At 43.2% G+C, this 27,893-nt stretch overlaps 1 protein-coding gene across 7 annotated transcripts in view; it reads right to left on the bottom strand.

Annotated features, from left to right (window-relative positions):
• The window catches only part of FYN (FYN proto-oncogene, Src family tyrosine kinase), a 150,155-nt gene that overhangs the window by 32,618 nt on the left and 89,644 nt on the right, over positions 1–27,893 (bottom strand). For 5 of the 7 annotated variants that reach the window (XM_068404295.1, XM_068404735.1, XM_068404827.1 and 2 more), the window contains 5 exons: positions 23,051–23,185; positions 7,707–7,964; positions 7,021–7,117; positions 3,509–3,607; positions 2,302–2,405 (listed from right to left, as the gene is read on the bottom strand). In XM_068404295.1, coding sequence (XP_068260396.1) covers positions 2,302–2,405; positions 3,509–3,607; positions 7,021–7,117; positions 7,707–7,953 — 547 coding nt within the window. In that variant the 5' untranslated portion in view covers positions 7,954–7,964; positions 23,051–23,185. The remainder of the gene's footprint in view (positions 1–2,301; positions 2,406–3,508; positions 3,608–7,020; positions 7,118–7,706; positions 7,965–23,050; positions 23,186–27,893) is intronic. The other 2 variants (XM_068404560.1, XM_068404655.1) reach the window with 1 other exon arrangement.

Here is a 27,893-nt window from a genome sequence, read left to right as displayed (position 1 = left end):
AATGATTTTTTAAAAAAAAAAACCTCAAACCTAAAACCAGACAGCCTTGGAGGGTGGAGATTGAAACCAGGTGAATGATTGTACAGACAAGAGCTGATGAAGTACCTGGGTAGTCAGGCATCGAAAAAATGAAAAGCCAGCTCCATGTGATTTATTTTGGAAGTAAGAAAAGTCAACCATGATCAAGGGAGGTTAAATTCATGCTGAAGTCATCCATGATGATACTTTTAACATGATCTTGATTAATTTTATTATTGTTATTATTTAAAGCAGAAGGGACGATTCTAGGTCACAAAACAATTCCTGCCTCAAGCCCAAGATGACTAGCTGGAGTAAGGCATTTTGAGATGACTGATGGGAGAACACACCATTCGAGCCCTCCCGGGTCACTTTTTTCTCTCTCATGAACAACAAGCTCCCTCTGTTTTCTTCTAACAACATACTGAAACACCACAAGGATGAGAAGGGAAATAGGCATTTTTGACAAAAACCATGCATGTTCGTTTTTTTCCAACGGCTTTGATGCAAACTTAGCCTGAAGCTGTAGAAAGCCTTAAGTTCAAATGGAGAGAAATTAAGCTTGCTGCTCTAACTCCATCCATGATTGATTCTTCCATTTCCCCATTGCTTTTGTGTCTCACAAGCAGCTCTAGAAAAAAGTCCTGACTTAGCTAAGTAAACAGCCCTGCAAAACATATCCTCTATCACTGTATAAAAAGTGGTCAAAACAGACTAAACTGATAACTGGTTTAGAGAAAGTGTTGTGTTTGCTATGCCTATACGAGTGAGTTTTTAAACTCGGCCCAGAGTGGAATGAAGCCCATCACACACATCCCAACAACTGTTGGTGAAAATGAACAGGTGGAGGCTATTTGCAGAAAAAGAGCAAGTTAGAGCCTGTCTTGTTCCTGGTGAGAATGCCTCACTGCTACATAAAGTATGGTGAAACTGTGGGGTGATGAGATGGGAAATTAACTATCTGAAACAACAGTGTGTCTATTCAGATTTTGCATAACGAACCGTCTTCAGAGTTACAGGCAGCAAAGGAAGAATCCAGTGACTGTAGAAGTCAAAATTATAAAACTTACAATTTTAGATGACAGAATGGCAGCATTTGAAGGTAGGTCAGGTAGAGAGGAGTGGGAAGGAGTGCTTCTCTTCTTTAAGCCCCTTTACCAGCCATGACTCCAACCGCTTTGCATGCTAACTCTAGCTGACAGAGTGTGCTCTGATCAAAGCACTGACAAGTCAGGGCTTTAATTACACGAACCATCATTAGACTTCAGAACTTACAGGGAATTAATTCCAGGGACTTATGCTTCCCACAGCTATTGTTTTGGATTGCTGGTTAATTGAGAAATGGCCAGGTTTGTTTTCACTTAGTTGCAGGTTTTCTCCTCAATACTTGTATGAGTTAGAGAAATCTTCTCATACATGTGAAGCTTTGAAGATGTTGACAGGCCTCATGAACGAAATATAAAAGGAAAGATAGCACCCACCAAGAAAACTGGAACTCCTCCAATATTTTTAGAGGGAAGGAGGAGAATACATCCTTCCACTTGACTTCAACAGAATGGATACAGTTGAATACTTTATGAATATATTAATTAGAAATATATTCAAGTCTATTCACTGTTAAGCTATGAATGTAAGACTGCTACATCCTTTTTTTTTTCCCCCAGGGATCCAGTATTTCAAAGGGGAAAGGCCAAAAAATCCCCTAATCTTCCCAAAATAATAACTAGTACCTCCCTCCCCCCCAAAAATCTTATCTTACAACTTCCAGGAAAAAGGTTCAAATATTCTGCTTGTTCAGAAGCAAGCAGTAATTTTCACCAAACTAGACTGGAGATTCCCAGCATCTGTTCACAGCAAGCTAGCTGGCTGTGCCTGGACCTGAATATGGACACTAGGAGGTCTGCCTTGTGTAGCCCCATAGCTGCTGTTCTGAGGGGCCACGCTCCACCCAACTCCATTGCAATAGTGATATCCTCAACACGTGTTGAGAGAGAAAGTGCAATGTTCAGAGTGTGACAGGAGAGCAGAGCACCCTGCCTGTGTGTGACTTGCACTGCAGATACCATGGGTTGAGCATGGCATGGGTTGCACTTGGGTTGTTCTCTGCTTTGAACACTCACTCTGGGAGCTGGGATGTCCAGACAGCTAATTCCCTAGCACACATTTATGCAAGGTGACACTTATCTCTACCTTCATACCACTGAAAACAGTCTTTCACAAACTTAGCACAATTTTTCTCATATATCTTCTTATTTGTAGTCAGAATAGCTTTGGCCTGCCTACCTTTGGTAGTTTCGCTTTCCCGGATCAGGAAGGTACCTCTGGGGTTTCCAAATGACAACAGCTGTCTCTCAGCATCTTTTCGGCCAAGTTTGCCAAAGTACCACCTTAGGGAAACATCAGAAATAGTAAGACAAATGCCTCTTGGGATTACTAGGTAGCGTCACAGAGCTCAGGCATGGGGAATTATTTGTGGAAACTACGGTTACTCAAGTATATTCAACCATTTTTGTCATACTGTGTCTCTTCTGTTGTGGTGGGAAGCTAACATGACAAACTGTGTAGTAGATGTATACAAATACATTGTGAGTTAGCACTTTGCATTAAGCTTATAATCAGTAGATGCTGAGAATGCTTGTTTGGTGTCTTACGACAAAGGTCAGACTTTGACAAATAGAAAGACTCGTCGGGGGGAAGGAATAGGCAAGGAAAAGGGCAGAAAAATGCATCACTGCTGAAGAGCAGTATTTTTACAGATGCTGCTATAAACTACATATTTGACTTACATAGTGATGTATTAGTATTCAATATTTTTGTTGCAGCACAGCTATAAAACCTCAGTAGAAGGACCAGATGCAACCACTTTACTATGGTTGTATAAGGCTTTCAGTGTTTTGGTACCTTTTTCTTCCTGCAGCAATTTTTTTTTTTCTTGATTTCACAGTCAACCAAGTACAACCTGAAGTACAGACTACAGTACTACCTGCTCACCTGTATAAGCTCCTCCAGTGTATCTTTTATACTGGAAATAATATGGATACACACAGCACTCCATTTTTCACATAGATATGTCATCATTATGCTGCCTGCTGCATGCGTTGTAGGCATCCTACCTATTGGCAAATATCCGTTGATACAACGTGTCCTCCTTAATAGACAGTTTGTGCACTAATTGACTCCAAATATTTTTACAAGTTGGTTCAGGAAACGCAAGGGCACCTTTCGCTTAAAGCTTGAAATTAGTCGACACTCAATGAAAGGAAGCAGACCTATGTTCCTTTAGGTTTTCTTCCTTTGTTTTGACATTGAAAAAGCACTGAGCTTGTGCTTCTTTTGTTACTAATTACCTAATTATTTATCAGTGCAATTAAGAACTGAAATAAAAATAATGTAAGTCATTTGAAAAATCGCTGTAATCAATCAAAACCAACTCCTCAAACCTCCTTCAAATACCACACTAATAGGTCTTTACAATGAAAAGAAAACATACTCCTCTGCTTGGATGGAATCGACAGGAGCCACATAATTACTGGGAATGTAACCAGTTTCGCCTGTTGTCAAGGACCGGGCCTCCCACCAGTCTCCTTCCCTGCAGAAACAGAGATGAGGAGGAGAAGTGAGAGCAAGACACAGCTGTAAAGGCAACGATCGGTTTTTGCTAACAGCACCCACAGCTGCATGGCGTAAGAAGCCACAGCAACTCATCTCTTTATCACCAGCCTGCTTCTGAGAGTGCTGTTTGCATCTAAACCCAAATAATATATGTATTTCTTTACATCTGTTATTATTTCAGCAGTGATTAGTAATGTAGCCTTCCAAATGTAGCATAACGGCATAAACAGGCATAACAACCCAGTGAAATCAGGTTTGGTGACGGCTGGATTTGGACTAGAATATTGAAAACTGTCTCCATAGCAATTATTCTAATACAGACCCTTGACAGAGCTTACAGAGAAACTGCCAAACTGAACACTGTCACAGCCACTACTAATTTTAAACTTCTATGAGGATAATCAATTTGAAACCCAAAGTCACCAAAAAGCCATCTGTCAACATGGAGTTTTAGATAGCCCTTAAGGATCACACTTCATTGTCTAGATTCTCTCTCCTGGCCACCTAGAGGAGGCACCTGAAGTAGCACAGGACTTACCCGCACTTTCAAATACTTACAAAATACCATTCTTCTACAACATTTAAATATGAAGAGGTCCATGCAGGACCATCTTATGGCAGTGTTCCACAGGCTTAGCATCAATTTTTGTCTTACACTGGTGCGCACAGTGGGACATGGTACTGCCCTTCGGGCAACGTGTGTTGCCGTAGAATGCACAGCTCTAAGAGAAGTTTATTTCTCATCTTTTTAGACGATGCAACGATTTGGGATTTAGCAATTTGTATTTAATTCTCAGCACCGGATTCACACAGAATCACAGAATGATTCACCAATGTTTAACTCCTACTGCTACTAATAAGAATTCTTTTTTCTATTTCTGGACTGCTTAGAAACTTTTTCTCAGTTCCCCTCTCTGTAAAACAGAGATTTGATCACTAAATAAAACACTATTATCAAACATGGCCAGAGAATTCAGCCTCTTCTGTAAGCAAGTAGTTACAGAAAACACGTTGTCTAAGCTATTACTGGCAGGAAAGGTTGTGTTAAGGTGAGCTCTTACTATAAATGATCAACTTCACTTTCTTTAACACTTTGAAGGAGTATGAACTCTATGGAGAACAACTAGAAAACAGCTTTGATTAGTCAAAAAGGAGACGTTTCCATTTCTACAGTTCAAAAAAGTGAAGAACAAGTAGGTTTTCTAGAGGCTGGCAGCTGACACTATTTTAATACACCTTGTGTGCACTAGTATGTCAGGCAAAGGGCCCTATCTGTTTGCACCCCTAATTTTACCAGCTGAAGTGCTAACCCTTCCCCCATACGTTGCTGTAGAATATTTCTGAGAGATGATGCTGTACTGCGGTTGATAATTTGTACCATTACACTTCTTCTCCTTACTGTGCAGAGAGTCCACTAGATGGAGGTATTTTATTATATCTAGGGAGGAAAAAAGCAGTCCCTTAGATGATCACAACATCAGGAACAACCCCCTCTGCTTTGACAGAGGAGCTTAAATCTCTCAAAGCACTGCCAGAAAGGAGGGGGAATGCAGACTTTTTTCACAGCTCTTAATTTTAGACACCCAACTGAGGCAGGAGGAGGCTAGTCAATGGGGCCAGCCAGGGTGTGCAGGAGTGGCAGTGGGGATGCAGGGGATGGCCGAGTGTTTCTGAGCCCCAAAGTCAGGCTCTGCTCTGAACCACCCCTGCAGGTACCTACTTCCCCAGACTGCCCTTGGTATCACCTCTGACTTCAAATCATGGGGATATCCTCTGTATGCCATTTCAGGTATTGCTGTCCTGAACTTTTAATCCAAAGCACAAATCAAATCTCATTTGCTGAGAGCTAAAAAAAAATCCAAACCTGTCCAAAAATTCCAGACAAACAAGATTTGTGCACATATATGCCTTCTGGTTGCAAGCAGCATTGGCAAGCTCTTAAAAAAATGGGCTTCTTTCATATCATTTCTGATATAAGTGAAGAGAGGAAGCATTCTCACAGAAAAGCTGCTTTCTGGAGATTCCCAGCCTGGCTGTCAGTACTCCAGGAGTGTGGTTAGGTCCGTGTTTACAAGCAGGCAAAGCTGACTATGGTGGGAACTGAGCTTCTATAATCCTACAAGAAAATCAGTGGATGATTGGTTTTTTATTTTTTTTTTCCCTTAGAAAACCTTCCTCCAGACAGTAATTACCTGCATCAAAATGCATGTACTGCAACCGCCCACACACGGGGGAATCTCTCTTCTTGTTTCAAGTCATGGCATAGTTTGTGCAAGGTTAGGAAGCCAGCAGGCAACGTGAACAAAAATGGATGATGGGTTAAAAAAGGATTTTTTTCCAAGTGCTAATTTAGAAGTAAAGAGGTTTTTAAACTGCTGCTTTCTCTACAAGTTGTAACTGAAGTTTCTGTGCTTTCATCTACATCAAAGCTCTTCAGCTTCATGGCTTCATGAAATATTCCACAGAATTACCTGATTTTTTTTTTAACTTTAATGCACATTGAGCCAACTCCAACCCTGGAGTTGTTCTATTAAAATTAAGAGGAGTTGCACGAGGGATGAATTTGCCTTACTGTCACATAGTGTAAGTAAAAAAGATGAGAGCAATATCACAAAGCCTCTATAAAGTGACATACTTGGTTGTCAACCCATTTTTACCTCTATATGACAGCAATACTGAACATAACACAGAGACTCCAACTTTATGTTCTTAGCCAAGAATGACAAGATGTTCAGATATAGGTCAGTAGCACAGTTAAGTTTTAGATGTTATTTTTAAATTGCTAAGGGATTTTTTTTCTATGGGCAGTTAATAAAATTAATTTTATGCTGATGATTTCCAGGATGGAACTGTGGTTTTCATGCCAAATGCAACTGTACAATGGTGCATTCTCAACAGAACTTCCTAGCATGTTCTGATGGCATCACCTACCTTCAAAAGGAAAAAAGATCCTTTTAAACTTGGCACACAAGTCTGGGTAACGTCTCTTTTGTGAATCAGTTTTTAGCTCATTTCTGTGTAGAGATACTTACAGCAGATTGCAAAAAGTGTTAGTACATGCCTTGCAGAACTTCTGTGACTACTGGTAAAGTACAGAGCTGGTACTCTCAGTTCTGAATGTGAGTTTACTGTGAAATGTAAGCAGTGAATCACACAATCTAACGCTTATTTTTGAAGTAAAGCTGTATGTGGTTGAAGGTGGTTTCTTTCAATAATAAAGCACTTTGCAAAAGTGCACTAAATGCAACGACAAGTAAGCATAGAGTAAAACCGCTATGTATCTTGAATATCCAACATTAGGTTTCACTAATAACATCAGCAGACAAATATAATTGTCAACATTATAAGTTTAAAAACATTAAAAAGCATATTCCCAAGCTTAAAACTTACGAGCTGTTAAGTATTTGAAATTTTTCTCCTTTGTGAAAACTCAAGTCATCTTCTGTTCTTGCTTCATAGTCATAAAGCGCCACAAAAAGAGTTACACCTAAAGAAGAAGATAGGTGAGTTAAAATCCATCACAAAAAAACAGGAGGGAAAGGAGCCTCAAGAGATGAGGTGGCTGAGACAAACGTAAGCCACTCCAGTTGCTGAGTAGCAAGATAAACTGAAGCCTCCTACTTTTTGGACAAACATTCTAATCCCTGTGCTTTTACGCAGCCAGCCGGCACGCTACTGCCTTCAGTTTGTAGAGTCATCAGTCCTCTTGGTTTGGTACCCATACACAATGTAGGATCCCAAGCGGGCAAAGGAGATTTGAAGAGAGGGTTTAGACATAGCCATGCCAAGTATTTCCTGTTAAATACTTGAGCTGTCTCAGACAACAATTTCCATTCCCTGGTAGAGGGATGAGGCAGTCAATCAGCCAAATTGGGCATCTATACATAATTTCTCATCCCCAAGTGAACGAGCACCTGCAAGTTAGCAAAGGTAGGGCTGAAGACCCAGCTTCAATTCTTTGCACTGTTTCATGAAATAGCTCTTCCCAAAACCAGCATGCCGAGACAGTCGTGCCCTGGCTGTAGTTATGTGACTAATAGTCACTAAGAGCACTGAAAGAAGACTTTGAAACTCACCGGTTCCTCCTCTTGTACGCAGCGTCCCTGTATGAGAGGAGGAATTGACTCCACCAAACACAGTCAGTCCTTGGCCTCCTGTGGCATGGAAGTTATTGTAGTTTGGGATAGAAGTCACACCAAAGCTAGGATAGTGCTGCGGAGTGGGATCTGTCCCATAGCGGTAGCCTGAGCTTTGAGTTAAACTGCCATCCCTCTCGTCAGTCAGTTTTGTTGCTTCTTTATCCTTACATTGCACACAGCCCATTATCTAAAATCCTAGGAAAGGAAGGAAAGGACAGGTGTTCATACGCTGATGCTCACCAGATCTCCCCCAAACCCACATATGACGAGGATCAAATTAAGTTCACCGCTCAAAAGTTAAGTACTTTGAAAAAAACCCACAGTGATTTGAATAGAAACAGCAACACATTGGGAAAAGCTCACACAAAATCTTCCTTGCAGTGGTTTCCCATCAAGGCCTCGGGAAAGGAGGTCCTGCATGCTCCTGGGGCAGTGGCAGCTCTCTGCCCAGCCCTGCCGGGCAATGGCTTGCATGGAGGTAGCGAGAGGATGAAACCCCCTTTCACTCACCCTTCGCCAGGAGAGCAGGACTGGCAGGCAAAGGCCACAGCCAACACGTGCAGCTGGAGGTGTCCAAGTCTGCCCCCCAAAACACAGACCGAGGTGCTTAGCTCACGATTCATATTTGACCTTGCCAACTACACAAGAGCTGACTTCACCTAAAGGCAATACAACTCTTTCCATTGCTGGAGCCCTGTGTGACAGGCAGGAAAGCAGACACAATGCGCCAATAGTTATCACAGCACAGGAAAGTAGGAGGGAGCTCATCAGATGGCACAACAAAAACAAAAGGAAGGGCCCTTCTATGCAGTACCCAACTGAAGTGTAAAACCTGCTGGTAGCGGATGGTTGGGCTGCCAAAGGTATATATGAGAAATATATATAAGTTATATATAAGAAACTGGAGAAAGTCACAGAAGAATTAGCATGGCAAATGCAGACCACCTCCAAGTCCAGATCCATGACAGAAAGAAACTGAGTGGGTACAGCTTGGAAAAGGTTGATGTAATTTTTTTAATTCTTGTAACCTCTTGTTCAGCACCCTCATAGGGCACTACCAGAGCCTGGGTTAATCTCTCTTAAAATTAAGTGCCTACCTCTGTCTAGGTGGAGGGAGACACAGTGTGATGGGCCACATCTCAGAAGCAGCCCTGTGAGGTTAGTCCTGGTATTGCTTTTCATCTGTCAGCTCTAACATCTGATAATCCATGTGTTGGTGTTACCAGACTCTTTCCTATCGACTTGAGCTGAATCTAGACACAAACCTCAAGTTTCTGAAGCTGGGTGTGATGAATCTAGGGAATCAGATACCCATCTGGATGCACCCTTGATCTGAACCAGTATGGGGAATCTTACACATAACCTGGCACACAAATGACATACTCTAAACACTGGGGCTGCAGGAAGAGCAGTGACAATAGAAAAATCTTTAAAAAATTAGACTTACTAGACATACTTCGTCCAGAATATAGAAACAGACAGGGAGAAAATGCAGAGAACAGAGGAAAAAAAAAGGTATAGCGAAGCACATTCCCCCCCCATTTCTTTTCACATTTCAGCCAATATCTGTCACTTAGGGTAAACAAAAAGCCTATCCTTTTTCAAATATCTTCATTTTTATGTAGCTGCCAGGCTGGCTATTTTGTATGCTTTACCCTAACATCAGCCCAGGAAATTCATTTTGACAAACTCATGGGATTCAGAAAAAGCATATTCCTCTGCTGCTAATGCTTGAAAAATTATGCAGCAGCTCCCTGCTTGTCTGTGACAGTCCACAGTCTGGATACCTGTTTCCTAAATCTAACCTGCCTAACTAAAAAAACCTGTGAAGGGTATTTTATACAATTTGAAGATACTTTCAATTATTCTACAAGTCTGTTCAGAAAAACAACCACAATTTTAATGTATTTCCCTGAGCCATATTGCCTGCAGTTAGCACAGGTCTACTGTCTCTCGCTCTTAGTTTAACTTAAAGGCGCCCTTTTTGCATTCCTCTTTTCCCTTCAAGATGCCACATTCACTCAGCAGAGTTCCCTCACCAAAACGTTTAAGTCTCTTCACATGAACAGAAACAAGGACTCCTGACTCTGCACTTGAGGCCACGGGTGGCATGAGCTGGGATCCCTCAAGAAACTAAAGCTACAACAGGTTGAGGGAAAAGGGTTTGCAGCTTGGAGGCTGCAGAACACGCTGCTGCTGCTACTGCTGCGGCAGCCATGCTGGCCTCCAGCCTCTGCTCGCCCTGGTAGCTGGGTCGGTGCTGGAGGTGCGGGGTACCATCCTGGGGCTTGAGGTTGTCCATCCCCGGGAGCAGCAGTGACTCCAGGTGAGCCCACAGGGATCATGACAGCTGCAGAGGTGCCCCGGCCAGCTTCGTATCAGCTGTGAAAAACTGCTTGTGCAGATATCTCTGCTGCTTTTACCTGTTTCAACAGCAGGACGGTCTGACTCTGGAGACCCTCTGTTTGGAGATGTCACTCAGAGGTGAGGTTTTCCCGGCTCCTCTCAGAGCCAAGGAGCCCCTCGAGCAATGCCAGGGAGTGAAGCAGGACCACAGGGAGGGCGAGAGCCCCGTGGGGCAACAGCTCATCTCACTGCTACCAGCACGGGCAGAGCCAGGAAGGCTTCAGGTGGGAGGATGAGTCCGGGACTCATGCTGGAACATACGCTTATTCACTTCAAAACAGTTAAGTGATATGCAGGCTTTACTATTTAAAGAAGAATCCCAGCAGCCTTTTTGTTGGCTTGTAACCTTACCTCCCTGTGAAACTCTGTCACCTCTTCTCTTTCACCTCCCAGCTCTGTTTCTCCTCTTATTTTTTCCCATGTGTTTCCATGGGAAAAAGTAGAAAAGAAAATTAAATAAGAAAAGAAAAAAAGAGATGGAAAACATGAAATCTAGGAGAGCAGTGGGGGAAAAGGGGTTTTCTTGTTGCTCATTTGCAAACTCTCAGCTGAGCAGAGAAAATCTCCACTGAAATCTGGGGAGGTTTCACATACCGAGTTACAAGTGCTGACAAGACAGCCCTACCCACATCATGTACACATTGATGACGAAAAAGTTAAAACTACAAATCAGCTGCAAAAATAAAATTGTTCAAAATATTAATTCTGAAAAAACAGAGTAAACCAGGAGATGGTATATGTGTGCCCTAGTAGCTTCAGAAAAAAATTGCTTTGGGTTTTTTTTTTTACTAGGAATGATATGAATAGAAACCCAGTGAATTATCAGTTTCTTGGTTTTTTTTGGTTTTTGCTCCCTTTACCTTTTTGCTTGCAGTGGCAATGCACAGGGAAGGAGAATTTGACGCAAAGTGAATGACTGACAAAAAGGGCTTTTTCCTTCACTTGCCCTCTCCCACTTTGTCACAGTGTCTAGACAATTCTGGTATAAAGACTGCTTGATTGTAGCCTCTTGTAAAATGTGACAGAGGGTGTTAACATGCACGCATCTTTTCAAACCAAGTCCCTGAAAGTTGTCTGTTCTCGGCTCAAAGAAACCAGTATCACGGGGAGCTGGCTAAATGTGAGAGAATACATGTATGCACGTACATGCTTAAAGTGATTTCAGCTAACTCAGGGGTTTCATAGACAATAAATACAGCCCCCATTCAGTATCGGTCTTTGTGTCAATGAATGGATTCAAAAAACTAATCTCCTTCAGTACCACAGAGCAGGCTTTTAATATCCAAAAGTCTCATCTCCCTGCATGTCAGCATTTGGAGCTGTGGAAGGCTGGAGTTATTCAGCCAGCTCTGAGATCACCAAATAAAATCTGGAGCTGTTTTACACTAAATGCTCTAGAGACGAGCACACAACGTTGTTCATCCAACATGATGCACAACTTACGGTAAAGGAACAAGATTTTATTCCATTTCCATTAGGAAAGGCAGCATTTCTCAGATGTGTGAGTTATGGGTCACGCAACATTATCATAATTTGACACTGCTGTTGTTAAAAGGTATGTAACTAGCCTAATTAAAACAAACTTTTCTAATGCAAACAAGTTGAATTTGTTTACTTTAAAGTTGTGTTTTTATGGGCAATATAAAACATGTGTTTTCATGAAAACATAAAACATTTACGTGGTTTTCGAGACTTCCTTAGAGACAAATGAAAATAACCATTATGTTATTTGTTTCCTTTCTTGTCCTTGTTATATTTCTTGGACTCCAACGTTTACATTGCAAGCAATCCAACATCAGCCTAACCAGAATAGTAGTTTCCTCCCACATGGTGGAAACATTATTCGAGAAAGACATAAAATTAATTATATCATTATTAATTATTTATATAATCATAGAACCTTAATTACTTTGTTAGGAAACAGCTGAAGGCTAAGGAGATGTTATTAACACTGTTATTATTACTGTAAATCACCCTCCTTCAGTTTTTCTAGCGGGTTGTTGGTTCTCGATACAAAATGGAAGCCAAGACTGAAATACCCGCCAAAGCCGGACATCCACTTCATTAACAGAAACAAAAGCAGTTCTCTGTTAGCTAATCGAAGCCTACGAAAAGTCCAGGAGTACCAGAAAAATCCATTTTTCGTACTTCTATTTTAAAAGGAAAAGCTCCAGCATGTGATATTTGAAAAGCAAAAAGTACTGATAAGTCTTTGCTTAGTCTAGCTTCTGCAGTTGTAAACCATCAGGAAAAGATGGATGGGAGGAAGTCTGGTGTAAATTCACTCCTTCAGAGCATCAGAAATTTTTCCATAAGATTTTGCAACTTGCTGCTGAACCTCTGAATTACACTACCTCTTCAGAACCTGCTTTTTTGAGGGTTGTAGAAGAAAGCGGATCCTTCAAAAGTGTGAGGGAGGGGTACGGGGAGATGCAGGGATACACCAATTTATTCTGCACCCTCCTATCCGTGCCATGGCCTCTGTCCTCCAACCCGTTGCTTGGGAAAGGAGACCACCACAGGAGAGGGCTCCAACCTGCTGAAGAGACAGGGAGTGGGTTCAGACCCAGCAGGCTGCATTCTCCTTCCTCTCCATGGTTTTCTTTGGAATGAAATTTGACAGTATATTTTTAGGAGAACTTCCTTCAGTGAAAGACATGAAGAGGAAAGGCTGGATGACTGGTAACTGTCAACTGTCTTTTTCTGACCAAATCTTACAAATCTTGTCTGGAAAGCACCATCAGGAAAGCTGAGTTAAGAAACAGTTATGTTAAAAGGGAATCAGAAGAACAAAATCCTTGGCTTTTATTCAGTCTCTGTGGTGAACATGCTTGTTAATCAAGCCAAGGGTTGCATCCAGCATGGCTGTGAAAAATATATTCTCTAAGGGATATCTTCTTGATGTTTTATGTTTTGCTGGAAGCACCACAGAGGTATCAGTCTGTGACATCAAATAAGCCAAATTTCATGAGCTACAGTAGGATTTAATATTCAAAAAGACACATTCTGAGTTACCATGAAGATGCAAGGACAGAAAAGGCTTTCCAAGAATAAGAACTACAAAAGTTTTTAAAAGAGATTTTAGTTTTCTGCGGAATGCCTCCTGCAGGCTGGATAGGGGGAATAATCAACACAGAAATTTACCCTGAATTTGAAATGTCTTACTTTCCATGCCACCATTAGTAGCTCCCTAGAGAGAAACTGATGGAGTACATATTTTGAAACACAAGCCTGAGACACATTAAAACCCCCAATTTTCAGAAAAGTCTTGCTCATCCACTTTGACTGTTACAAGTCATTAGGAAGACATTCCAAGTTGGGCAACAAACAGGCACTTAAAACTAGTCCTATGTAGGTCAGTAATTCTCATGCTGTCTGCTTTCTGACCTCTCTTTGACTTACATCTATGCTGACAGGAGCATTTTGGATTTCCAGAATTCATTCTGTGTCAGTTTCAAGACAACTCATATTAAACAGATGGAATAGAATAGCAACACTTGTTGCATTATTTTTGTTTATATCTACTAACTCTGGGACCTTTTAGAGGGCTGCCTTCGTTCCAGCTAGACCAGTGATTCCACAATTTTTAGAAATCATAAAGCAGGTCAGAAAGATACAAAAAATGGTTTAAAATAATCAGAACTGTTGGGTGTTATTCATTATTTCTCAGGCTTGTGGGTTGCGGGTTACTCTCTATATATACATATAATTTCTATACTAATGGCCCAATCTAGAAAGAATAGAATTTTACTGCAATGTGATAGATCTGGTTCATGCTTAAAAGAGGCTGGAGACTGGGGATTTGTGTACAATGCCTGCAAACCTAAATGTGCACCACACCTGTCATACTGCATTAAAAAACGTAAATCAGAGAAGACGCAGTACTACCGCTGGATGTCCTGTGGCTATTAAAGATATGCAAAAAATCTCACATATGCAACGTGGTATTCCTGAAAAAAAGGCCAGAAACACCAGGGCAAAATTTCAAGTCAAGGATCAGGATGTATCAGGAACAGTGACTGCACTGAAACAGTGTTTTCATGAGAAAAACAGCACTGAAAAATGCCTGGGCTGCATTCACTTGATTTTTGAAGAGAGTCTTTTAATGCTTTATCCCCAGACTCTGCTTTAGTGGGCTGAGCAGAAAAATCTCAGCAGTTTAATTGCTTGTATGTCTGCAGAAGTCAAAAGTCAGGCCGATGCCCAGTGTCAACGGACATCCATGGCCGGAGGAGTAGGAAGAGCAGTCTTACATGAACTCCTGCTGCCATACTGCTCTGGCTCAAAGCAAATGGCTTTGACAGTGCTGGAGCGCTCTTACTATTGTTTCTTGTCGGCATAAAGTCACTTTGGAAGTCTTCTGCAATGGTGTCAGAAAGGATTCAGGAAAACGAGCAGCTCCCGCTGCCCTGAGAAGAGCAGAGCCTGCAAGGAGCTTTGAACTGCCATATTCTGCCCTGCTGTTCCTCCCTGCTTACTGAGTGACTGGGGACACGGCTTCCTGACGCTACAGACAATGTTTAAGTCATAACACATGTCTGCAAAGTATAGCACTGTTCTTGCCTTCCCTCTTTTTTTGCCTTTGGGACCTGAATTAAGAGTCAGTTACGAAAGATGAAGATTTGGGCTGCTTCTTGCCTGTTTAATTTCAGCCAGCCTCGGAGGCGAGGACCAGCAAAGGGACGGTGCATGTTGAAGGATTTCATTGAACTACAACCAGAGCCTTGGTTTCTGCCAGAGGTTGTGAGCACAGCTGTCCATGGGGCAGGGCGGGTGGCCACTGAATGCCAGGAAGAAAGAGCGATGAATGTCTTGACTGATGGGGTATGGTCCCTCTCTGGCAAGAGACTTATTACAATCCAGACAACCTATTTATTATCTATATATCTACACAATCTATTTATTACAAGCTAGAGAGGAAAAAGGAAGTCAGTGGTCCAGCCAGGCAGGAGGGACAATAACTCTGTCCATGTGTGGGTCTTGTTTGAGAGACAGTTGTGGTGGTGGGACTGGCCAGTAGCTGGCTGGTGAGGGGATCACCTGGCAAGGTAACAACAAGATGCATTAGCACAATGTGGCTGTTGGAGCAGCTGTAATTAAAAGTTCCCCAACGCAACTGATGAAAGAAGAGACAAACCCTCCCAACTGCCCACAAAAGGACACGTTGCCACCCTTTCTGTTTTCTGCAGCTTCTCTGCCAGCCCAATCTGTGAATGTTATGGCCTCATCTTTTTCAAAAAACAGTGAATTCTTTTCCACTCTCTGTGATACACCCCCTTCATCAAAACCAAACCAGAACAAAACATAGAAGTGATTAAAGCAGAGTCTCACACTACAGTCTCTTAAAGTAATAGCAACTGAGTTATGCCTTGAACTGTCTCAGGCTTTTATTAGTTTAAAAAAAAAGGAGCCCTAGAAAACGCAGCACAGGAGGGTCAGTTCTGAGGAGAGGTTTTCTTTTCCCACTGACATCCAAACTTCATTTGTAACACAAAAGAAAGAAGTTTACTCATAGCTAACTTGAGAAGGCAGGCCTGCAGTTTTTACATTCATACTCCAAAGAGCAAGTCAGACTCAAACCGTCACTCAGGATTTTTTCCTTTCTTTTTTTTTTTTCCTTAAAATGCATCAAAGGAAGCTGTGAAATTAACAGCTAAAAGCAGCAGCTACACACAGTAAACACACTGCTTACTCTACAGTTAAACCTCCCAAAGGATGGGTCTACCCTTGGTTCCGAGTAACACATGAGGACACCATGTAAATTCAATAGCGTGATTTCAAGTCACATTCCTCCTTCATCAGGCTGCTTGTGGTAGCTCTATTCACTAGCAGAGACAAATGGGTGGATGGTCTGCATAAGCATTTTGAGCTAATGTGCCTAAATTTTAAAGTGCCTTTTAAGCATATAAATTAGAAAACCTTTATCAAGAGAACAACTGCTGCAGATGACAGAATAATTTCGTCTTGGAAACAGAAGTGAAACAGCGTCTCCACTGATTTCCTCTTTCTTTTCTCCCGTTAAGAGAACAGAAAGATGATTGCAGGTTGATTCACACTGTTCTGATTCTTTTTCTTTCAATACTTACTTTTTGAATCTACCCAGGATTAATGGGTGCTCATCTGATCTGCAGTACGGGAGCGGCACGGAGCAGAATACAAAATGTGAATTGGGGTGGGCAGGGAAGGAAGGGGGGAAAGGGAGTGGATTAGAAGTTCTGCCTGTTTGCTTCTTTGGAATGTGTAAGAGGCATAGAGAAAGATTTTATCTCAAAAAAACCCATTGCTCCCTCCCCACCCCCCTTTGCTTATGCACAAATGAAACTAACCTCTTCTCTGCCTTGTCTGATTTCTGTTTTGTGACTGAAGAACTCGGAGGACGTGACAGAAAGGAAATGTCAGCAAGCTGAGTCTCAAATCAGGAGATGATTTACTTCGAGACCGTTCCAGACACCATTCCCTCCCGAAGGGGCTCTCATTTCACCTAGGTTGCTACTGCTAATGTTTTAGAAGTGTTATTTAAATTCCTTATTTGTCCAGTTACTTTGGGGAAAAAAATATTCGCCTTCCTAAATAGGAGAAAAAATTTGCCTGTGGGCAGCTCACAAAGAAATCCCCAATCTTCTCACCATCACTGCAGCTGGCTTCAGCTACAACAGCAAAGATGCTTACAGGTAGAGATCCCAGACAAGGTGGCAACCACACGGTGCCAGAGAGCAATCAGAGTGCTGAAGGTATTGACTACATCAGTAACAGGAAGACATGAAAACTCTGTCTACACTTACACACACATGAAAAAGGTGCTACTAGTGAGACCTGTTTTCTCAAACCCAGCTGTTGCCACTGTGGTTTCAGTGTACGACAGCTTACTTCTACATGACAGCTTAGGTAAGTGCACTGGGTCTGGATGGGGTTAAGTTTCTTCATAGCAGCCCGAACTCTGCTGTGCTTTGGTTTTGTGACCAATGCAGTGTCAGTAACACACCCATGTTTTAGCTATTGCTGAGCAGTGCTTGCACAGCATCAAGACCCTCTCTGTTTCTCACTCTGTCCCTGCAGCTAGTAGGCTGGGGGTTGGGAGGGGACACATCCGGGACAGCTGACCCCAACCAACCAAAGGGATATTCCACACCATATCCACACCATATGACATTGTGCTCCACAATAAAAGCTGAGTTTTTTGAAAGTAGACACTGCTTGGAGCCTGGCTGAGCATTGGTCTGCTGGTAGGAGGTGGTGAGTGAGTGCCTTTGCATCACTTGTTTTCTTTTTATTTCCTTTGCTGATTAAACTGTTTTTATCTCAACCCACGAGTTCTCTTGCTTTTGCCCTTACGATTCTCTCCCCCATCCTGCTGGGGGGCAGTGGGCGAGCAACTGGTTGGGGGGCTTGGCTGCTGGCCGGGGTCAACCCACCACATTGAGTAATATGTAAGTGATGTTCTTGGTCCGGAAAATAACTTCAGAGGCACACAGGTTAACCAGACAGGCAAGAATCAAGATACTGCCTGGAGATGAATTTGTCAGGATTACAAAGATGACACATTACCATCTAGTCTATTTTTAGCAGATATTTTGAAATCTGGAAAACAAGAGAATGGGGGGCTGAAATGGTAGTGAAAAACACCCTGGACAGTAGGATGTGGAAGGAGACAGGTCCTAACTTCATAGAATCATAGAATAGTTTGGGTTGGAAAGGACCTTAAAGATCATCTAGTTCCAATCCCCCTGCCATGGGCAGGGACACCTTTCCACTAGACCACGTTCCTCAAAGCTCCATCCAACCTGGCCTTGAACACTGCCAGGGAGGAGGCATTCCAGGGAGGAACTTGCATTCTCTCTTACAGAAGAGTGGCAGCATTGATGCATACAGTCCTCTGCTGTCTGACCACGAGGCCACTAAGACCAGTGATTCTCAACTCTGTTTTGCCAAGTACCCTACAGACTGCAGCTCCCCATATTCTATAATCCTGTGCCGCTGCAGGCTGCATCTGTGCCACCAGAGATGTCTTCTAGGAAGTCTATGGTCCGTCTCTTTTTCCTTTTAACCACACACAGTCCTTGGTGCCAAAAAGCTGGGAAATGCCCCTAGAAACAGAGATAACCTACACAAACCTGGACGGGGCAATCGGCAGAGCAGGAGATGAATAACAGGAGGGGAATCGAGGCAGAATCCACAAGAATGAGAGGAAAAAGAGAAGCTACTGTCCCCTTTCCTGGCTTCTGCTGAGGACCCATAGAAAAGTCCCTCTGCCTCCAAAGGTGGATCAATACTGCTCAGCTCAGAGTGGACACTGCAGTATCACAAAGCACAATGAGATTGCCTACATCCCACTGATACCTCAGGGAACCCTAGGAGGTAGTGCCGAAACTGATACGCATGGACCTATACCCCAAAAGGCCTGCTCCTCTCTGTCTGTCTTTGTTTCTGTCTCCCTCTCCCTTTGTCTCTTATAAAGATACCAGCCTTCAAGATACCAGCAGCAGCAACAGAGGAACACAAAACAACAATGCTGGACAGATGCCTTCTCTCCTCGATGTATTGTCCTCTTTGTCTTTGCATCCATGTATATGGCTGTAGGACTGACAAGTTCTCATTTTTGGTGATTAATCCCACAACCTGCCCTGTCTCTCAGATGGTTGCACTGCTTGAAGCAGAGCACCACAGCCCAGAGGAGAATGAGCCAACAAGAAATAAGGGAGAACATCACGTATGCTTCAAAAGATGGGAGTTGGAGTTTAAAAATGGGGTGATGGTGGGGAAAATAATGAGGGAAGGTCCCTTCTATTAGCCAGAGAGAATGGAGCACAAAAAGGGATCAGATGCCAGCTAAGGGCCATGAAAAATAGATTCTGCTGGGTTAGTGAGCATTTTCCAAAGGAAGCCAACAAACAGCTAGAGGGCCCTTCCACATTCATCAAAATACCTAAGCATCACTAAGCATATGGTAGATCTATTTTTAAGCTTTATGTCCACATCTGACGGCAAGTAGAAGAGAGAATTTGATTTTATCGTGAACCTGGAGTCACTACAGATACTGCTCAGGGAATGACCTGCAAGGGATACTCATGTGTGGTGACTCTAAGCTACAGGTCCAGAAACTGGTCCTTTAGCTTAAAGCTACTGCAATCTCCTCAGCGCAGCTATAGGAGGCCCTACTTTAATCCTTCATGGCCTACGTAGAAAGTCACATTGAAATAATGGACTAAATGTAAGCTGTGGATATTTAAGTTAGGTGTCAGGGAAGAAAATCCTTTCTATTGGCAAGGACAGCAAAGCAACCAGGAACAGATTGCCTAAGGCAATGTGACGGCTAGACAAGTATCTGTCAGGCATGGCACTGCCTCTGGTCATGAGGATGAGTGAGTCTCTTTCAGTTCAGTTTTCTATTACTCAATGAGCAACAAAACCAGCAGATGCAAACAGTTTTTAATAGCCCCTCCCCCCAAGCCAGAGGAAGTGTGATTTCTTCATTTCTCTCGCTCTTTCTTTCATTCTTTCTCAAGGTTCATATGCTTAGGAGAAGAAACTGTACTTTAAATCAGGCCTGTGAATGAAGGTACATTTGCGGAGCTGTAAGAACATGCCTGAAGATCCTGTTAGTCACATAGAACAGAGTGTGGATGTTTGCCCAAGTAGACACTTGCTCAACATAGCATGCAGGATTATCTACAACAGTGATCCAGGGAGCACTGGGGCCCATAAATCATCAAGTGATCCACAAGCCCATAGCACACGTATGACCTAGCAAATGTGCATCCACTGGATGCTGTGGCAGCTTTTTGCTGGTGGTGCTTGAGCTCCCCTCACACTGCCTGCATGCCCTCCCCGGCTTGGCTGGTTCTCCGAGTATAAGCAGTAAAAAAGCACTGACCCAAAGTGCCCCTGAGGACGGTTCCCGCCATCCTCATCAGGAGAATGAAAAGAGCAGTGCATGAGCAAGGGGCAGACAACAGAAGTTTCTCTGTTTCTGTGTATTTCGGACACAAAGGGAAGTGCAGGACTGGATGGTAATCTGGAACAGACAGGCAGAGTTTTGCTGGAGGTGACCGCTTTGTGATACACCTCGGGGGCTACACAACTGTCGACAATTCAGGAGAACTGCAGATCCTTTCTGGACTTCCTCCCTGTTTCCTAGCACAGAAAGACAAAACTGAAGACTGCCAAAGTTAACAACTAGGTGAACAGTGCAGGGGACAGACATCAGATTTGTGGATTGTGTTGTAAAGAGAAAGTGATCTCTCGATAGGGAACGAATGCCCACTCTGTAAGCCAGGCTGGCTAGGTGAGTCTGATTAAATAAGCAACCAAAAGCATATTCATCCCAAAGCCATGATATCAAGAACAACGTTAACCAAAGCAGAGGCTGTAAGATGACCCTTTTCAGTTGCGTATATGCTAATTATAAGTGCCTGGAAAAAATGCTCTGCCTGCAGAGTAGCAATGCAAAATAATACTCCAGAAAACTAATAGCTAGACTTAGATTATTAGAATATTAAAAGAAACAGCTGTAGCAAATTTAAGAAATCCAAATGGAAGAGAGAAGTTGATAGGCCCTATATGTCACAAATGACATCTGTCCCAGTGACTGACAACTTGGAAGTAAGCAATAGTGGACATTTATGAATCAAGATATACTCAGGATGGGATATTAGTTGTATCTGTTGCAGACCATTGGAATCACTGCAGAGCACAAGATGACTGGTTTCTTCAACACCTATATACAACACGTATTAAAAAAAACCCTTGTGTTATCTCAGGACCATTCAATCAGAACAACTTATGCCTGAAACCTTATGTCACTAGCACTAAAACATGACTGTACTTTCCAAAAGGCTATGAGTGACAAGTTACTAAGTCCTAATTTAAAGGAAAGATCAGCCTTCCTAACCCTGTGAACTAAAGCTCTTGTTAATTAGCTAAATGAGTCATATACAATATAGGCTTTGCAGCATCAAAGGGAATGGAGAATTCAGTAGCGGTTCACAGCACGATGACCACAATGTGAAGACCTTGTGGGATGTAGCTAAACTCCACCGCACACATCTAAACCCCACAGTGGTCACCCTAGCATGCCATGCGCAGCAGGACCTGTTGACTTGCTCCCTGCCAAGCCAGGGACAGCAACAGGCGGGAGTCGCAGTGCTGGCATGGGCACAGCTTACCTCCTGTTGTATAATGTAGCTACACCTGAACTGCCTGTGAGTCATATGCGGTTTAGCAGAGGAGATGGACAATCCCTGCACTAGACCTTGTCCCAGTAGGGGGAAATGACCACAAACCAGAGGGTTACCAGTTGTTCAGACTGAAAAGGACCGACACTTTCTGTGCAAATATCTAACATCGTCTGCGATCAAATCCAGACTAGTAAAATTTTATGCAATATATGAACATATGCTCTTCATATATACATAAATTAAAATCACAGTGCATGCTTTCTGAGAGGCAATTTCACAACACTATAGCAAATAGGAGTCAAACCAGGCTGAAGACAGAACATACAGAAAGTTGCTGACATTTCCTAAATGCCTACAATGTTACAAACATGAAAAGAAGACTGGGCTAGATAAAAATAACACACAACGAAAAAAACCAACAGCTGGGTTTACCAGGGAAGTGAAAAAAAAATGAAGTGTTATATACAAAACCAACACATGAAGGGGGAAAGGAGAAAAGATAATAACGAGTAAAAAAGCTAAAAAAAAGATTAAATAGAGGAAGCAAGAAGATACCAGGAAACATTAAGGCAGATAGAATCAGATATGTTATTTTTTATTTTTCTAAGCAGATTATGAACGATGAATCCTGAACAATAAAAGTGGTAGAATCATTCATAACAATGACAGCAGCATAAGTTATTCAATAAATATTTCTGATTAGCGCTCAGGTAAAAGGCCAGACGATCTGTTTATGACGACAATGAAATAACTTCCCACTACAGCAGCCCCTGGAGAGGGGATGTTAAGCAGCAGATACACAAATCTAGGTGTTTCAGATTATTTGCTAGAAAGAAACCTGTCTCAGAAGGTTTTAGAGAGCTAGCCTTGGAGCTGCTACTGCTGCATATAAAGCAGTTCTGGGCCCCTGGGGAAGGACCAGGGGCAGAAGGAACGCTCATGTTGGGCCACTGTTTAAGAAGGGTAAAAAGTAATTACAGGCCAGTTGGCTGAGTTTCCGGTATTTTGCATAGGATAAAACAACCAACATAGGATTCAATTACTAAAATCTTAAATAAAAAAAGCTCTATAATTAATCAACTTGGCTTTAAGGAAAACAGATCCCGTCAAACTAATCTGATGCAATTTCTTGCAGAAATTACAAGTTCTCTTGACGAAGGCAGTGTTGTTGACAGTATTACAAGTCTCAGTCATTTGACGTGTTCTGTAGAACATTTTTATGAAGAAACTGAATGCTCTGAAGCCTGTATGGATTGTGTCCAATCTGGACATGGAAAGCAGGACTCCATAGATCGGAAGCACTGTATGAGGCCAGGCAAAAATCTCAAACATATTTTATACTGAAGTAATTTCTGAGTCCACAATCATATTAAATGTATTAAAAAGTTGATACATGAAGGAAGCCAAAGTGTAACTGTAAATGGGAAACTATTTATTAGCAAACATATGGGTTCCTGTTGGGTTCCCACAGGTATTGATGATCATCCCTTTACTATTTAACAGCCTTACCAGTCACCTGGATTAAAGTTAAGTCATTATGGTCAGATACGAGACTGGGGACAGCAAAAAACAAACAATGAAAGGACAAGCCTGACACAGAGCAACTGGGATCTGTAGAAATATGGGAAAAAACAGTTTAGGTGTTAATATGGCCAAGTGCAGAATTCCCTTATTAGAATAAAGAATACAGGCCATACTTACAGGATGAGAGGGAGAGAGAGGACTCTATCCTCCGAAGCAGAGACTGAATATGAAACCGGGGATCCTGGGATGGAATCAGCTCGACATGAATTCCCCAGGCAAGGCTGTGGCCAAAAGGGCTAATGCGAGCCTCGGCTGTACAAACAAATGAAAATCAAAAGATGAGTAGGTAAGTTACAGTGATGCTGTGTTTGGCTCTTGTTACTCTGCTCCGTGAAAAATGTATCAGGTTCTGCTGCTCCATTTTGCAAATAGAGTGTTAGAAAAACTGGAAGAGTGTTCAGGGGAGAGAGATTAAAGAACTGAAAACACTGGGTAGCAGAAGGCTTTGTTATAAACAAAAAGCTTAAAGAGAATTTCGTTATTTTGTTCACAGTGTAGGAGTATTCATATGGGGAATAAATTTGATAACAATGGGTTCTAATCTAGCAAACTAGTGGAAAACTCACTGGAACTGGAAACGAATCCAATCCAGACTGCGAACAGGCAATTTTGTTTTGCTTTGTCAGCAATGATCTGTTATAGGCGATTAACCAGTAATTAACCCTTTGCACCACAGGGTGTGATGTACTGTCCACCTCTGCAAAGCTGTGAAAATAACTGTGCTTGATTTAAAAAGGATGCACACCCATGCAGCTTGAAGTGGGAGCTCCTTCAGGTGAGATCTACTGCCTGCATAAAGCTGGATGTCAGGGAACTGGTCACTGCATCAGGCAGTGCTTTGTGTTTCCATTAAGAAACACTTGCTGCCCTCTCAGGGTAGTAAGCCTGGCAGCCTTCCTGCTCATGGCCTACAAAATGCCTCCAAGACAAACCCCAACCTTTTGGGGCTGAGGTGCCATCTAAGTACAGATGACACCCAACTGTCCATCTTCTGTAGGATCTGCAGGCAGCCTTCTCTGAAGTCCCAGCACCTGGCTCCACACAAAACCTCACTGTGCAAAGCTCCTCGCACTGAGATGCCACAGAAATAACTTATAGGAAACAGATGGGGTTATTACAGCTCTGTCACTGAGACAGTACCCGTGACTCCCTTGCTTCCACAATTTGCTTCATCTGCTGCCTGCTACTGAGATCTCATCCCAGGGATCTGCCTGGGATCCCATTCCAGGATCCCCCCAGCCACAGAAGGTGACCTAAGAGAATGAGGCTGAGGGAAGGAGTCCTCCATACCTCACAGATATTTCCTCTCCTAACTTCACCCTTTCAGGATGAACTGATGGACTAGCTACCTTCTTCAGGAAAGCAGGGTAGCATCTTTAAGCGGGGTGAGTGGATGTGAGCACTGCTCCCGCAGGCACCTCCCAGCTCACTCGGAATATCCACATGTCTTCTCCTTCCCCTTCACCCTGCTGAGGGAACTGGGTGCTGCCAAGAAAGCTTTTGGCTCTACATCCTGAGGCTGGGGTCTGGCAGGTGGGCTCCTAAGGATCACATGCTCATCAAGGGGCCTTGGCTACTGAATTTGCTTCATTCCACAGCCTGCCAATATTTAAGTTTGGTGGTTTTTAAGGACGCAGTGCAAGATTTTGTCCGTGCTGTCTGCCTTAACCTGGGCCTTTGGCCCGAAAGTATTAATCCCATCAATGTGCAGGAGTGGTGAAGGCTGGGGAGTGTTTGATTTGTGCCAGTCGCTGGCATCAGCTCATTTTAAGCTTCTGGAATGAACCCACTTATGACTGAATGCTGCAGTGTAAATTCTGCAAATAAAACAGATAAAATAATCTCAATTACTTAAGCTCAGTGTTGGTTCACATATGCCACTCCAGAGATTTAGAAGGTACTACATAATAAAATAATTTAATTATATTTAATTAAGATTCTACAGATATTTTTCTGCTCAACAGGTGGGGAAAAAACGTGTTTTTGAAACTTTGAGTCACTTTCAGTAAGTGATGCCCGCACACAGCATACCTAGCATAATAAAATCTCACCTTAAGTAAACTATTGTAGTACAAAACTTCTGCAGAGTGAACTAAAGCAAGAAAGCTTGTGAAAATTTTAGGGAGGAAAAAGGCCTGTCCAAGTGTGGTGTGTATATGTATGTGCACACATATATGTACATGCATTCACACACACACCACCACCTGGTCTCTGCTATACCTGGTATTCCTATCCACAGATCTCAAGACTCAACACTGTGATTAGCAGCTCTTTATTCACTAAAAGAGAAAAAGTTTTGGGAAAGCTGATCGAGAGTCAGGTTTCAGAGCTACTAATAAAAGATGAAATAGAGCCTGCTAAAGTACAGTTTGAATGGTGCATTTGCCTATCTTAATACTTTCTGTTCTCCTGGATGCATTTTTCTCCCTCTTCCTCTGGCACAACCCCAGTTACATCCTACAGCATTAGCATGTTCTGTTAAGCACATGTGCAACTGTGTGTTTAAGCCTTGTAAAGGCTTGCTTACGTCAAAAGACGTACCATTACAAAGATCACATAGGCTAGACTCCACAAATTTATTGCTAGGGGAAATTCCATGGGACAGGGTACTAGAAGGTAAGGGGGCTCAAGATAGTTGGTTAGCATTCAAGGACTGCTTCTTCCGAGCTCAAGATCAGAGCATCCCAGCAGGTAGGAAGTCAAGGAAGGGTACCAGGAGGCCTGCATGGTTAAACAGGGAACTGCTGGGCAAACTCAAGTGGAAGAAGAGGGTGTACAGATCGTGGAAGGAGGGGCTGGCCACTTGGGAGGAATATAAGTCTGTTGTCAGAGGATGTAGGGAGGCAACTAGGAAAGCTAAGGCCTCCTTGGAATTAAACCTTGCAAGAGAGGTCAAGGACAACAGAAAGGGCTTCTTCAAATACATTGCAGCTAAAACCAACACTAGAGGCAATGTAGGCCCACTGATGAATGAGGTGGGGGCCCTGGAGACAGAGGATAAAAAGAAGGCGGAGTTACTGAATGCCTTCTTTGCCTCTGTCTATACTGCTGGAGGCTGTCCTGAGGAGTCCCAGACCCCTGAGGCCCCAGAAGAAGTCAGGATAGAGGAGGAATCTGTCTTGGTAGATGAGGGCTGGGTCAGGGACCAATTAAGCAATCTGGACGTCCATAAATCCATGGGCCCTGATGGGATGCATCCGCGGGTGCTGAGGGAGCTGGTGGAAGTCATTGCTAGGCCACTCTCCATCATCTTTGCTAAGTCGTGGGCAACGGGAGAGGTGCCTGAGGACTGGAGGAAAGCGAATGTCACTCCAGTCTTCAAAAAGGGCAAGAAGGAGGACCCGGGTAACTATAGACCGGTCAGCCTCACCTCCATCCCCGGAAAGGTGATGGAACAACTTGTCCTTGGTGCTGTCTCTAGGCACATCAAGGATAGGGGGATCATTAGGGGCACTCAGCATGGATTCACCAAGGGGAAGTCATGCTTAACCAACTTGATAGCCTTTTATGAGGACGTAATCCGGTGGATAGATGATGGTAAAGCTGTGGATGTGGTCTATCTCGATTTCAGTAAAGCGTTTGACACGGTCTCCCACAGCATCCTCGCAGCTAAACTGGGGAAGTGTGTTCTGGATGATCGGGTAGTGAGGTGGATTGTGAACTGGCTGAAGGAAAGAAGCCAGAGAGTGGTGGTCAATGGGACAGAGTCCAGTTGGAGGCCTGTATCTAGCGGAGTCCCGCAAGGGTCAGTACCGGGACCAGTTCTATTCAATATATTCATTAATGACTTGGATGAGGGAATAGAGTGCACTGTCAGCAAGTTCGCTGATGACACAAAACTGGGAGGAATGGCTGACACACCGGAAGGCTGCGCAGCCATTCAGAGGGACCTAGACAGGCTGGAGAGTTGGGCGGGGAGAAATTTAATGAAATATAACAAGGGCAAGTGTAGAGTCCTGCATCTGGGCAAGAACAACCCCATGTACCAGTACAAGTTGGGGGCAGAGCTGTTGGAGAGCAGCACAGGGGAAAGGGACCTGGGGGTCCTAGTGGACAGCAGGATGACCATGAGCCAGCAGTGTGCCCTTGTGGCCAAGAAGGCCAATGGCATCCTGGGGTGTATTAGAAGGGGTGTGGTTAGCAGGTCAAGAGAGGTTCTCCTCCACCTCTACTCTGCCCTGGTGAGGCCGCATCTGGAATATTGTGTCCAGTTCTGGGCCCCTCAGTTCAAGAAGGACAGGGAACTGCTAGAGAGAGTCCAGCGCAGAGCCACGAAGATGATTAGGGGGGTGGAACATCTCCCTTATGAGGAGAGGCTGAGGGAGCTGGGTCTCTTTAGCTTAGAGGAGACTGAGGGGGGACCTCATTAATGTTTATAAATATGTAAAGGGCAAGTGTCATGAGGATGGAGCCAGGCTCTTCTCAGTGACATCCCTTGACAGGACAAGGGGCAATGGGTGCAAGCTGGAACACAGGAGGTTCCACATAAATATGAGGAAAAACTTCTTTACGGTGAGGGTGACTGAACACTGGAACAGGCTGCCCAGAGAGGTTGTGGAGTCTCCTTCTCTGGAGACATTCAAAACCCGCCTGGACGCGTTCCTGTGTGATATGGTCTAGGCGGTCCTGCTCCGGCAGGGGGATTGGACTGGATGATCTTTCGAGGTCCCTTCCGATCCCTGACATTCTGTGTGATTCTGTGATTCTGTGATTTTTACAGGTGAAGTAACTGTGGTAATCTTCCTAAACATAGACACATAGAAACCACATAGATGGACACAGCTTTAATACATGGATTTAAAAAATCTTTTTGAAATATTAAGAAATAAGTCAGATGCCAGGCTTGTCCTTTTACACCAGACACACAGAGAAGAAAATAAATGGGAGAATGTGAGACTAACCATCCCACCTGCGTTTGTAAGCCACCCAGACCAGACGCAGAAATGCGATGGAAGTTAAT

The sequence above is a fragment of the Nyctibius grandis genome, chromosome 1 (assembly GCF_013368605.1).
Source record: "Nyctibius grandis isolate bNycGra1 chromosome 1, bNycGra1.pri, whole genome shotgun sequence".
NCBI lineage: Eukaryota > Metazoa > Chordata > Aves > Nyctibiiformes > Nyctibiidae > Nyctibius > Nyctibius grandis.
This window is presented reverse-complemented; position numbering and strand designations above follow the sequence as displayed.